The sequence below is a fragment of the Macrotis lagotis genome, chromosome 7, assembly GCF_037893015.1.
Source record: "Macrotis lagotis isolate mMagLag1 chromosome 7, bilby.v1.9.chrom.fasta, whole genome shotgun sequence".
NCBI classification, from domain to species: domain Eukaryota; kingdom Metazoa; phylum Chordata; class Mammalia; order Peramelemorphia; family Peramelidae; genus Macrotis; species Macrotis lagotis.
The window spans coordinates 65,353,900-65,367,816 of record NC_133664.1 but is presented as its reverse complement, the minus strand read 5'-3'; the positions used below and the strand labels follow the sequence as shown (position 1 = coordinate 65,367,816).

Sequence of the window (13,917 nt, the reverse complement as noted above, 5' to 3'; positions counted from 1 at the left end):
CAGAGGGGGCCTTCAACCAGTTTAATTTCTCTGCTTGTATTTATATTCCCATCTTTTTTTTTTCGTTTTTGCAAAGCAATAGGGTCATGTAACTTGCCTAAGGTCACACAGCTAAGTAAGTATTGTGTTTGAGTTCAGATTTGAACTCAGTTCTTCCTGACTCCAGGATCAGTGCTCTGTCCACTGTGCCACCCAGCTGCCCCTATTCCTATCTCTTTCATAGTATTTAACAATTTTTTTTTTTGCTGATGTTCCTGAGATATTTCTGTGGACACCTAGTTAAGAATCTCTGACTTAAAAGGACCATCTTGAGTATAAAAGGCATTTCTAGACTAGTCAATTTTCTATAATAGATTTAGTCTAAATCTATCCAGGTCAGAGAGAAGATCTGTGGTAGGTACAGCAGTATTTAGTAACTTAGTACAATATATAATAATTTAAATCATCATAGAAATACATAATTTAAAGAAATTTAAATAGGCAATGCAATATAATAATTTTAATAGCACTCTAATAATAACAATAATATTTACTGACATAACTCAACAAATACCATTGGGAAAACTGGGAAAATGTTTGATTGAAATTATATTTAGATCAAAGTGCATTAAACTCCAAAGAAATACATGACCCAACTATTAAAGATCACATTATTAAAAATGGAGAAGAATGGAGTTATCACTATACTTATGAATAGGCAAAAAAAATTCTAAATAAATAAGGAATCATGGATGATACAAATTTCAGTTACATAAAATAGGAAAGCTTTTGCATAAATAAAATCAATGAACCTGTAGTTAGAAGACATGTAGTTAATTTGAAGAAAATCATTTTAGCATATCTCTCCCACATACTAAAATTCAAGATAAAAAAAAAATAAAAGAACAACAAGCATCACCCAGTTTATAAACTAGAGAAATATAAATAGGTAATTTTCAAATAAAGAAGTCCAAGGTATAGATAATAATGTGAAATAATTCTCTTAATAGAGAAATAAAAATTAAGACAATTCTAAAATATCACTTTAGATCCTCCATATTATCCAAAATGACTAAAGACAAAAATCAGAGATGACAGTAGAACTGTGAGAATACATTATAGGAGCAGCCATTCTGGAAAAAATAGAGGAACTAAACACATACACACAGTACTAAATTGTATTCTCTGAGCTAATGATAGCATTAGTAGCATACATTCCAAGGCTATGCAAAACAGAGAGAAGAGACCCATAGTTCAAAAACTTTTAGAACATCATTTTCTGTAATAGTAAAGCATTAGAAGGAAAGAATATCCATCCTTTATTGACTGGAGATTGACTAGGCATAATGTGTCATAAAATGTAATAGAGAAAAAAATGCTAAATACAGAGCATTCAAAGAAACTTGGGGACATCTAAATTGTTTCAGAAAATTATGCAGAACTAAGAGAATAAATTATAAGATAAGGGCACAATAAGGAAAAGGAAAACACTGAAAAAGTTCAGGCCTCTGATCAACAGCCCTTCAATTAGTGCTTCATAGGACTTGATGAAGAAATATATCCCTTCTCAACAAAGAGGAAGTGGACAGTAGTTTTGGAAAGATGCCTGTGTTATTTGGTCAATTATCAGGCACTTATTAAATATTTATTTTTTTAGGCTGGATACGAAGCACTAAAAAGTCATGTATTCAGATGTACCCATTGTAATGATTTGTTTTGCTTGATTGTACTTGCCTATTACAAGGGAAAGTTTTTTCTCATTAGGTGGTGACAAAGATACTTTAGAAATACATCAATAAATCATCATTTTAAAAAGAAAAAATGAAATAAGGAGGTTAGATTATATAAGTGGGGTCAAATTAGGATAGAAATGGGAACTGTTAAGATATACATAAGAATCCCCATGGTTTGCACATTGATTTAGAAAATCACATATCAATGGTATCTATGTTACATTGTATTTTTTTTTAAATTTTGTAAATTATTTCCCAATTTCACTTTAATTTGATTCAGGTCACATTCAGGATGCTATGGGACACATGTGGCCTGTGGTTCATGCTTGACACCTATGAACTAGATGACACTGAGGTTCCTTCCAGCACAAATTTCGTCCAGGATCTGGAGAGATTATATGAATTATCCAGTGCCATTCAAATAGTAAATGATTATATTTGAATTATAAAAGGAAGACTGAAGGTATAAAGAAAGTTTTTCCATCATTCCCAAGTGTAACTCCCACCCCTAATTCCTTTTCACAATAAAAAAGAAAAACGATGAATATTAAAAATAAGAAACTATTGATTCTTAAGCCCATCTTCTTCTGAATTAAAAAATATATATAGCACGGAAAGAAAATAGTTTACCTAGGCAGAACATAAAGGTATCACTACATCTTCAACCCTAGATTGAAATAAAAATTGAAGATTTTTCTGAGTCATGAAGAAGCAAAGGACAAAAAGCAAATTTTTTTGTTTTATTTTTTTTAGTCAAGACTAGCAGCATTCCTCCCCACGAGCCAAACTCATAATGAGGGAAGTCATTCAGTATTCAAGTGTTCTCTTTTCCCTAGAAACCTTTCTGATTTTGCATTGTGTTGCAAACCTATATTTTTAAAGTGGAGGTAAGCAAAAGAGGCTGGTTAAAATAATATGGTTTTCATGGAACCATTCTACTGGGGCTCTTGGCAGGCATAACTTATTTGAGCCTTAATTGGCTGAGAGGCGTGATTAGCAGTCATTTTATAGGATAAAATTTGCCACCAGTCAAATCTTCCTAAGTGCTTCAGTAGCAGCGCCTTCTACTATTTGTGTTTCAGAGCAGGTAATTAAGCATCTAATCACTTGTGCATGTGAGCAATTTGCCTAATTTCCACAGATAAATACAGGCTCTTGCATAAATTTGAAAGCTTACTTTCTTCTACAACATGCATGAAATATATATATATATATATATATATATATATATATATATAGAGAGAGAGAGAGAGAGAGAGAGAGAGAGAGGCAATTTTTCCTTCTCCTTTGAATGTCTGTGTGAGGTTAGATCTTTAACAGGCTATTGTGTTATGTGGAAATCTAGAGTAGTGGATAACAGTTATTCTTGGATAGAGAAGTTCTGGGATCCAGTTCTCCATCTGATATACAATGGCGTTATGACTTTACGACCATGGACAAGTTACTTAATCACCTTGTACCAGGCAACTTTTTTAAGTTGAGAAGAGTTAATTGATCCATAGTGATAGCAGTGGAGGAAGTTTCCACATTAGGAATTTTCCATGTTGATGAAATCTTGGGCCTTTTCTCTTCCCACTCCCAATTTCCCTAAAATTTTTCCTTGACAATGTCCTACTCTGATACCTTTGGTAAAGAAGGAACCCTCTGTTCTTGAGGGCAATGCCAGAGAAACACAAGCTCTGACAAGTTCAATCATAATAGAAAAGCTTGGTGTGGCATTCCAGCAGATTATATTTGCTTTCATTGACTCTTCCAGTAAGGTTAAGACTCATTGTTAATAGGCTGATTAACTGATTAATCATTGGTGATGAATTCTTTGGTCTTGGCAATCCCATTAGACAAAGGAAAATATAAGATGGTGCTCAATTCCTTTCACTTTTGCAATGATGGTGACAGAAAGGAGAAAAGGGAGACAGAATGTCCTAAGAATCATACAATTTTTAGACAGACTATAAACATTAACTTAGTTGTTTGTATGCTGTGTGACATCCTTGTTCAGTGATGAATGAGTGGACATATTACAGTAGGAATGGAATCCTATTAATCATAATGTCCATATTATAAATGAAACTATAACACAAAAGGAAGTTGCAGAAAATATCAACAGAGAGCTATGCAGAAGTGGTATGTGGATGTCATCAGAGAACTGTATGACTAGGAAGAGGAAAGATGGACCAATAATCTAGCAAGAAGGAAGGCTAACTGATGAACAGTCCATACTTGCCTTTAGGAAGAAATCTAGAGGAATTCTCCCAGAACACTGGGTAAATCCCATATGGAGGATTTTTGAAATGATATAGATAAGCATTACATAGGATCATTGATATTTGAGATGAAAGAATGCTCAGAAGTCATTGAGTTCAAGTATCTCATTTTATTGAGAAGGAAATTAAGAACCAGAGAGGTTAACTAATTTGTCATGGTCACATAGCTATATTAAACTACTAAGCAAGATTAGAATCCAGGACCTCCTAATTTCACGTCCAGCTTTCAATCCACTATACCTCTTCCTAATCATATTAACAATAAACTGTAAATACGGGGCAGCTAGGTGGCATAGTGATAGAGCACTAGCCCTGGAATCAGGAGGACCTGAGTTCAAATTTGACCTCAGGCATTTAATAATTACCTAGATGTGTGACCTTTGGCAAGTCACTTAACCCCATTGCATTGCCAAAAAAAAAACCCAACTAAAAAACGTAAATACAAAGAGCAATTTAAGTGTCATATCCCATTTGGTTCAGAATCAATCAATCAATGAGTATTTATTGAAGACTTATTAAATGCTAATCAATGGTAATACAAATACAGGCAATGAAATAATCTCTACCCAAAATAAGTTTACTTGCTAATAAGGGAAACAAGTATGCATAAAAGATATTATATATATGTATATATATATAATATGTGTGTGTATATAATAAATACAAAGTAAATAAAAAATCTATACAAAGTAGTTAATATAGTTTGGCAGAGAAGGTACTGGAAGTTGAGAGGAATTAGGAAAAGAGAAAAGTACAAGCCTATATTAAGTATCTATTATATATAAGACATGGTACTAAGCAATTTATAAATAAAATATCATTTGATCCTTATAGTAACTGTGGGATATAGGTACTATTATTATTCCCATTTTCTATTGAAGAAACTGAGGCAGACAGATCATATCACTTGCTCAGATTCACATAGGCTGGATTTGAAATTGGGCCTTTCTTACTTTACTTACTATGCTAACCTAACTTCCTCTAAAAGCTTAATATAAGCAAATGGTGCCCGAATTGGACCTTGCAAGAAGACATGGAAACTTATGAGGTGGTAGTAAGGAAACAGTGAATTCCAGGCATGAAGGAAGCCTAGAGTAAAGACACAGAGGTTGAAGATGGAGTATTGTTAGCATCGAGCATAAAGGAGATTAGTTTGTTTTACCCGGATTTAGATACTCTCATGCTACATTACTCAGTTTTTCTTATTATCTCTCCAGTAAATGTTGCAATAAAATAACCAACCTCAAAATAGAAAATAGAAAAGGCTGAAGTAAAGTTATTAAAGTAAAGTTATTAAAATGAGGATAGGAAATTAACATTAGAGAAAAGATATTGCTATAATGCTTGTTGGATAGAATTTTTACCTAGTGTACTTCATAAAGACATACTTTAGGTTTGAACTAAGTAGAATTTCTATCCACACACTTTTTATATATAGAAAAGAATGGGATATTTATTCAAAAACTTTTTCAATACTATGGAGTCAACACTGCATTTTGAAAAAAATACTGTAAGGCTTGAACACTGGCATATTCTAATTAAATTTGGTGGACCCAAAATGGAGATGATTCTTTTGAATCCTTGGTAAGCTGAGATAAGATGTGTGATCTGAACCAGTAGCTTTTAAAGCATGAGATGGGAACCTTGGGGGAAGTCCCCAAGAGCCTTTGAGAAGTCAAAACTGCATTCATTATACTATTACAGTGTTTTTATTTTTTAGATGAAAAATATTAATAGAAAAAATCCACACAAATAGAAAATAAACACAAATTTATACAAGGTAGTTAAATAGAATAGAGTTTGGCCCTGGAAACTGAGAGGAATCAGGAAAAGAGAGAGCTTCAAGTAAATATAAATTATAAATATATAAAGAAAAGATATTTTATTTATCTATAAAATAAATAAAAATCAAATCAAATCTTTATGGAATTCTCAATAATTTTTAAGTGTGTAAAGGTTCTTGAGACCAAAAATTTGAGGATTACTGTTCTGCACATAATAGCAAATTATAAATATATGTAAAAATGTTTTATTTTTATTAACCTTAAGTAAACAAAACATATCAGAATAGTTAAAAGAAACTAAAGCTTCATGACAGTTTGTGAAAGGGGAACATTAACTTTGTTGTTATAAAACTTTCATATAGGGGTGTCCAGGTGGTGCAGTGGATAGAGCACTGACTTTGGAGTCAGGAGTACCTGAGTTCAAATCTTACCTCAGACACTTAATAATTACCCAGCTGTGTGGCCTTGGGCTAGCTACTTTAACCCCATTGCCTTGCAAAAACCTAAAAAAAACCCTTTCTCATAGAAGGGAAAATGATAATAGTTTTAGGAAGATACTGAAAAATATTCAAAGCCAGTAAAAAAGCAAATAAAAATATTGATTCAATTCAAATTTTAATAAAATGAAACTTTGAAGAATAACACAAACAATGTATAAAAAGTAAAAAGAAAAAGCAGACATGCACATACAAGAATATACAGGATATACACAATATCTGTATGATGTAGTTACTTTACTAGAGAAACAATACAGTAAATTTGAGGATCAGATGATTTCTTAATGGTTACACTGAATTTGCCTGGATTTAGTGGCAATTTCTGAAGCAACAACTAAACCATTTGTGCAGACATATCAATTGATTGTTAAAGATAATTCTGAGAAATAAGCTTTATCAAAGGCTGGTGGATGTAGTAACAGGTCATCTTCTAGTTTGCTCCCTGTCTTTAGTAAGGACCCACCAAATTGAGGGCAATTTATTTTAGAATCCTTAAAATTTTTTTCCACAACCTCCCTTGATAAATTATTTCACATTTAATAAGGTGTTTTTCCTTACATCAAAGCCTCATTTGATTGATTAAAGCATTGTATCTACCAAGGAGAGAATAAAAAAAAAAGATTTAAATAGTTCCTTATTTTCTTTTGCATGCTAATTTTTCATAAAGGCCCAAATTAAGCTAATCTATAGTTTACTCTTCTCTAGAATGAAGCATTCTAATTTCTTCTTCCTTTCCTTGTAGGCTCTTTAACACTTTTTTTGGGTTTGTTTTCGTTTTTGTTTTTGCAAGGCAATGAGGTTAAGTGGCTTGCCCAAGGCCACACAGCTGGGTAATTATTAAGTGTCTGAGGCCACATTTGAACTCAGGTACTCCTGACTCCAGGCCAGGTGCTCTATCCACTGAGCCACCTAGCCGCCCCAACTCTCATTCTTTAATCATATATTTGCAATTTATGTGAATTGCTTGTTCATTCCTGATAGTTCTCAAGACGAAGAATCCAGAATAGATTGATTATTCTAGGAAGATTCAGGCTAGTCTTGGGCATAAAGAGATTAAATGGCAAATGGATGGTTTCAAGTTTCTAGAAGCCTTAGTAAGTCATCAAAGGTAAACTAGAGCTTCTTTCTTAAATCTTCCCCAGTTTAAGGAAGGATTCAAGACTTACCTCAAGAACCAGCCAGAGCTGGTCGCCATTCTTTTTGCCTTTCTTGAAGAACATCCCATAGAACTTGACGACGTTGGGGTGATCAGAAAGGGCTTTCAAGATGTGGTATTCTGCTTCTATCTCTTCATCAATATCCTAGATGGAAATGGTGAGAAGAGTGTTATAAAAAACAAAGAAATAAGGACACAAGTGATTAAGGTTTGCCAAGCAAAGCAAAAATGAAGTAAAATCCCCCCTCCCCCTAAGGTGAGGATCTAGACATGATTTCATCAGGGTGAAGAATTTTTCATGTAAAAACATCATTCACCAAAGCATATTTGTAACTCATCTGTAACATTGCTCTAGAGAGGTAAAGTCAGTAGCCTTGGGGCACAGAACTAGTTTGTAATGGATTTGATAGGATTTGAATTCCTTCACTGCAAGGCCTGCCTTCTATCCACTGTTATGTTGCCTCTATAGGAGCTTAGTGACATGTTATAAACACTATGGATGATAATTTCTCATATTTAAAGAGTTTGGTTCAGGAAAAGAACTACTATTTCAAATCATGCTGTTATTGCATCAGACTAGGAAGAAATGGGAAAAGAAGATGTTACAAAGATATATCCAAGATTGGGAGGTTAATGGTAAAAGGTCATTAACTGAAGAGACATGATTTAAATAGAGGAACAGTAGATTTTTATGTGCCTTTTAGTTTGATTTATCTAGTATAGTATCAAGGAAGAGCTACTTGCAAAGTCAAGAAAACCAGAATTTTTAAGTGGCTAATATATCTAAGACAATGTGCTAAGTGCTGGGTATATAAAGAAAGGTAAAATAGACAGAATCTGCTCTTAAGAAGTTCAGAATTCAATGGGGGAAATAATACACTAGCAACTATATACTTACAAGATACATGCAGGATAAATCAGAGAAAATCTCAGTGGGAAGATACCAGCAAGAGTTGAGCAAATCATGAAGTTAACTTTTAAATAAATAATTAGTTTAAATGGACATAACTCTCCAAACTAAGGGAGAAGCAAATTTAATAGTCTGAACAATCCAGAGAAGGCTATCGGTAAACCTGGAATTACAGGCACATAATTCACCAGAGGAAAAGAAAAATAAAAAAGTATATTGATCATGTAATTCATAATGATAGAACAATATGGGGTTATCAAATATACTCTTAGAAAAGAAAAAGAGCTAGTTGTCTTAGTGACTAAAATTAATTCAAATAAAACACTTTTTTTTTAAAAAAAAAAGCAGACATTTTAGAGTTTATGGAAAGTTAGAACATAAACCCCCCCTAGATATCATCTAAGCCAACTTCCTCCTACCCTCCTTTTTACAAAGGAGGACACTGAGGTTTAAAGAGTTGGTGTATTTATTCATGGTAGCACAACTAGTAAGAGGACAGAGCTAAAAAATGAAGTCAGACTTTTAGGGCATTAGACCAGCTCTTGTTTCTCTCTACTTTAAAAACATTTCACTGCTTTGAAGTATCTCTAAAATTAAAAATGTCTTCAGTTTAATTACCAATAATTAATTTGCATTAAAAGGAGGCAGAAAATGGTACTGTATCTAAGTAAAAGTGTTAAAAGAGATAATTATAGAAGTTTTAATGAAAGGAGTTTATGACTTTGTGGGAAAATATATCTGTGTATGCACAAATGTATAAGCACATGCCGCTTTATTTGCCCACAAAGTCTTAACCTCTATTTACACACAAATGAATATTCATATAGATTTATTTATTTGTCCAGTTATATCATACATGTGTCAATATTGTGCAACAATTACATGTAATATACACATTATTTTTATATAATATATATAATTATATGGTACAATTATATGATATTTAATACAGTATAATAAAATATTAAATATTATATAATATTATAAATTTATGCCTCAAAATGAAAGTGCTCTAGGCACTAGTAGGACTTTCCACATGTTGAGATGTGTGGATATTACAAACGTATATTACTGATCTATCAAGACTAAAGGAACAATTCAATTTGAGACATAGCTACTCCTTACCATCAAAAGCCTATTCAACAATTCTCCTAAAACAGACTAAGTCTGTTTATTGAGTTTCAGAGATTCTCCAGTTCTACCTTCACCATTTTATAAGAATAAACCAAAGGTTCCAGGTGTTTAGGTGACTTGCCCAAAGGGATACAATTGGATAATAGCAGAATCCAGGACAAACACCAGGAGTCTTTTGATGTCTTGACTATAATCCTTGTCTACTATGCCATCTTCCACTTGTTAGTTTGTGGAAAAACTATGCATTCAGGAACAGTAGCAGAAAATGAAAATCTCGTTTCTCAAAAATCAAAACCAGTCACTCTTTATGAGATACTTGGAGGCATTTAAAATAATTTCCCTATGATTCTAATCTTTTGGTTATAAATCTTTTTTTATTTGAAAAGTGACATGATGAATGTAGGGAAACAGTCTTAAACATAAATACTAGGAAGAGAATAAAGGCAGCAATGGGTCAAATTTAATAGCATATTCAAGAAGTTAATACGTGTATTTGAAATAGAACAAAATCCAATATCTTGTTTTTTGCTTTTCTGTTCCCACTTTTCCCCACAAAACATTCAACCATCTCCACCAAGAAGAAAGGACAAAGACAAGGCAGGTAAGATTTTGATAGCACATATGGGAAGACATATGAACTCATTCCATTGCCTCTTTCAGTCCTTGTCTTTTTGTCACAACTAAATTGGTAATAGATTTACATAGGCGAGCAATTGGAGGATAAATGTACACCAAGAGCAGTTTGGTCTCTATAGGTTAGGGTAGAAGAAAATTTATCCATTCTGAAAGCTATCAGAATCAACAATTCCTTGAAAGCATTCTCCTTTTTTCATTACTTCAAGGAAAACAACAAACAAATAAACAAGGCAGAAGGGCAAATTTAACCTCTGTTGGAGGATAAAGATACGTAAACTCTTAGGAAGAGAAGAATAAACTATGCAATTTCGGGAAAGCTTTTATGCTAGCATTAGATAGCATCTTATGCTTTAACGATGGTTAGGAACAACCATATAGACAGAATCTATCAAACTCTACAAGACATTATAAACTCCAGAATAAGAAATTGAAGATATAAGGGTCTTCAGTACGTTTTTCTTCATAGTTTCTAACTAAAGAAAGTTACTAAAGAGTATAGCAGATGAAGGTAAAAGAGAATAAGATTTGAGATTTTGGAGTATAGCTCAAGAAATAGGGATTCATGGTCTGGGATGGAGTCTATCTAATGAGGACTAATAATATAAATAATTGTGGAGTTGATTGCAAGGCAGAATGGATAAAAGTCTTGTCTTAGTTCTGGGTTTAAATCCTAAATATGCTATATATTAGCTGTTTGACCACAGAAAAATTTTTTTAAACTTTTCAGTGGCAATAGAACTTTTTTAAGACTTTTGAACTACAAACAAGTAACTGATCTGATTTGCCTACCCAAGAGGCTGCTCTGTGGTTAAAATCATATATCCTACAAAATCAATCTCTTTTTAAGCATATATACTATGTACACCATGTGTATATGTGTAAATTTGTATTATGTACACACAAAAAGTAACTATTTTGTATATACTTGCATGCATCCACATATACCTATTCACTTGTAGACAAAAAGCCATAAGAATTACATCTCCTTACTCTGATGACCAGCTATTCTTTACAAATTGCTTAGATTTTGAAAATATTATTTTTCCATTCTGTGAAAAGTTTAATCCTACTTCATTGCCCTGAAAACATGATTCACCTCCCATGGATGCTATTTGCCACAAGGTAAATATCCAATTTTTTCATATGATCCAGGAACACTTCTGCTGAAATCCAATGACATGGAATTTGATTTGTATAAGAAGACCTCTCAAGGACCCTTTGTGAACTGTGAATCTGGTATTGATGTGATTTTACAGAACCTTTGATGAGGGATTTGATCCTACTGATGTACCCTTCAGTGCAATGTCCTATAAACTAGACAACCCTTCTGAGGGCCTTTTCCATCTTTGTCCCTTTTAAAACTATAATTTGTTCCAAAATGTGACTGTGATTGGCAAAACAAGATAAGACAACCAGAGAATGCATGAGGATTCAAAGAAAGCTAATTATAAAAAGCTGTGACTCACATGGACTGGGTCCAGGATTTTAACTGCTGCTTTTTGGCCATTTTTCTTGTTCAACACTTTAAAAACTTTCCCATAAGTCCCTTTTCCGATTGTTTCAGTGATTTCCCATGTGTCTGAAGGATCAGGAAAGCTATCAAATGTGATAGTTCTTCCAGTTAATGGCAGCATCTCAAAGATTTGTTTCTAGAAAAAGAAAGGAAAAAGCAAGAAGTCCAACATTTCAACTATATGAGCAACTGTAAATAATGTATGTGTTGCAACATTAAATAAAATACATAATAGTAAGTCATACTTTAAAGACAATAGCTACAAGAGTTAGGAAGTTCCTGAGTTCAACTTCAACCTTGGATACTAACTGTATGACCCTGGGCATATCACTTGACCTCTGTCTGTCTCAGTCTCCTCACCTATAAAGTGTGGATTGTAATCATATCTATATCTCAGCTTGTTGTAAGGATAAAATGAAATAGCATTTGTAAAGCTCTTTGCAAACATAAAGCACTATATGTTAGCTATTACTATTATTATTAATTATTATCATGACATGACAAAAGTACTGAACTATTTTTGTGTTTTGGGCCCCTTTGGAAGACTGATGAAATCTATGTACTTCTTTTCAAGATAATGTTTTAAATGGATAAAGTAAAATACACGGGGTAATAAAAGACAAAAGCTGCATAATAATTTTGTATCCAAGTTCATAAATGCTGGTAAACCTGTACATAGACGGGGTTACCCCAAGTTAATAATTGCTGTTATAAGAGGCTCTCAATTTTTGCAAAGAACTTTCTTTATAAAGACCCTATGAGGTAGGTAGCTAAAGTATTATTAGTTTTATTTTGTAGATGAGGAAACTGATCCTCTGAAAGGTAAAGGGGCTTCCCAATAGTCACATACCTAATTATGTGTCTGAGGCAGTATTTAACCAAGGTTCCTTGACCCTAGATTTTTCTCCACTAAATCAGATTCATTCTATAAATCATAGGAAAAAATTCAATTCTATCTGTGAATAAATTTCAAAAAGAACCATTAATTCCAAATATAGATCTCTCCCGCAAATCTCATGATTTAATAGGGTTTTGTTGGCTATTTAAGTACTGAATGATATGAAAAATGCTTGATATTTAAATGGGCAAACACTAATTAAGTGGTTACTATGTGAAAGTCTGTCACTGTGATAAAATAAAAAGACACAAAGAAAGAATACAGACGAGTTCTCTCAGCTATCATCTAGAAAAGCAACTCCTATGAAAAGGGACCATCAAGTGACACCTACAAAGCAGTCACGTCAGCCTAGCCAAAGAAGCAGGGCATCCTGAAGGAGATACAGAAGGAAGTCTATGGCTGGCAAGTCAGCCCGCCACTGACATCCTGACCACCATTTCTTCTTATATCCAGATGTAGACAGCCCAGGTCCCTGAACGAAAAAGTCTTGGCAAGAACAGTGTCCTTGAAGATCTAAATAAACATGGGTAGACTTGCGTGAACTAACGAAGAGGGAAATAAGTAGAACCAAGAGAATGTTGTAAATGGTAACAACAATATTATTTTGAGAATAACTTTGAGTGGTTATTTTTTTTACTATTATAATTATTCAAATTAACAACAAAGGATATAAGAAAGAAGATGCTATCTGCCTTTAAAGAAAGAACTGATAGATGCATGTATGGAATGATTTTACATGTGTATACATATGTGTGCCCAATGGTAGCCATCTCCAGGATGGGGGAAGGGAAGAGAAAAAAGGGGGAAAATTTACATGATAACTTTATTATATAGTTAAGAGGAATAGCAAATTTTACACTATATATATTTACAGTTTCATGTGCACTCTTTTAAAAATTATAGTTATAGAATTACTTGTTTTGGGGCAGCTAGGTGGTGCAGTGGATAGAGCACTGGCCCTGGAGTTGAAATCTGACCTCAGACACTTAATAATTACCTAGCTGCATGTCCCTGGGCAAGCCACTTAATCCCATTGCCCTGCAAAAAAAAAAAAAAAAACTTAAAAAAAGAAATACTTGTTTTATCTCATAAATTAAAATTTAAATAAAGAAAAAAGAAAAATAACTATTACCGACTAATGCTACAAGAGTTACATAAGCATGGATCCTGAGAGGGGCTGTTCCATGCTGCCATAACTACTTCCAGACTAGCCCTCCGAGGCATCATCAGGGAAGCAACTCCGGTAAAGAGGTCAGTTATTCCCTACCATTGCCAGCCTCGTAAACATAAAGATTCCCTGAGAAGGACAGAAGTCAGTGAGTGACAGGTATACCATTACCACTCACTACCTTGCTCACCATTTCTTCTCAGACACCAATGGACACGAGGACCGTGAACCCCCCAAAAATCAAA

The 13,917-nt window shown here is 33.4% G+C and overlaps 1 protein-coding gene across 1 annotated transcript in view; it reads right to left on the bottom strand.

Moving 5' to 3' along the window:
- The window catches only part of MYO3A (myosin IIIA), a 259,420-nt gene extending 247,693 nt beyond the window's left edge, over positions 1-11,727 (bottom strand). Inside the window, exons 1-2 of the mRNA XM_074195073.1 lie at positions 11,560-11,727; positions 7,424-7,558 (exon numbers count right to left, since the gene is read on the bottom strand). Coding sequence (XP_074051174.1) covers positions 7,424-7,558; positions 11,560-11,727 — 303 coding nt within the window. The remainder of the gene's footprint in view (positions 1-7,423; positions 7,559-11,559) is intronic.
- Positions 11,728-13,917: the final 2,190 nt, after the last annotated feature.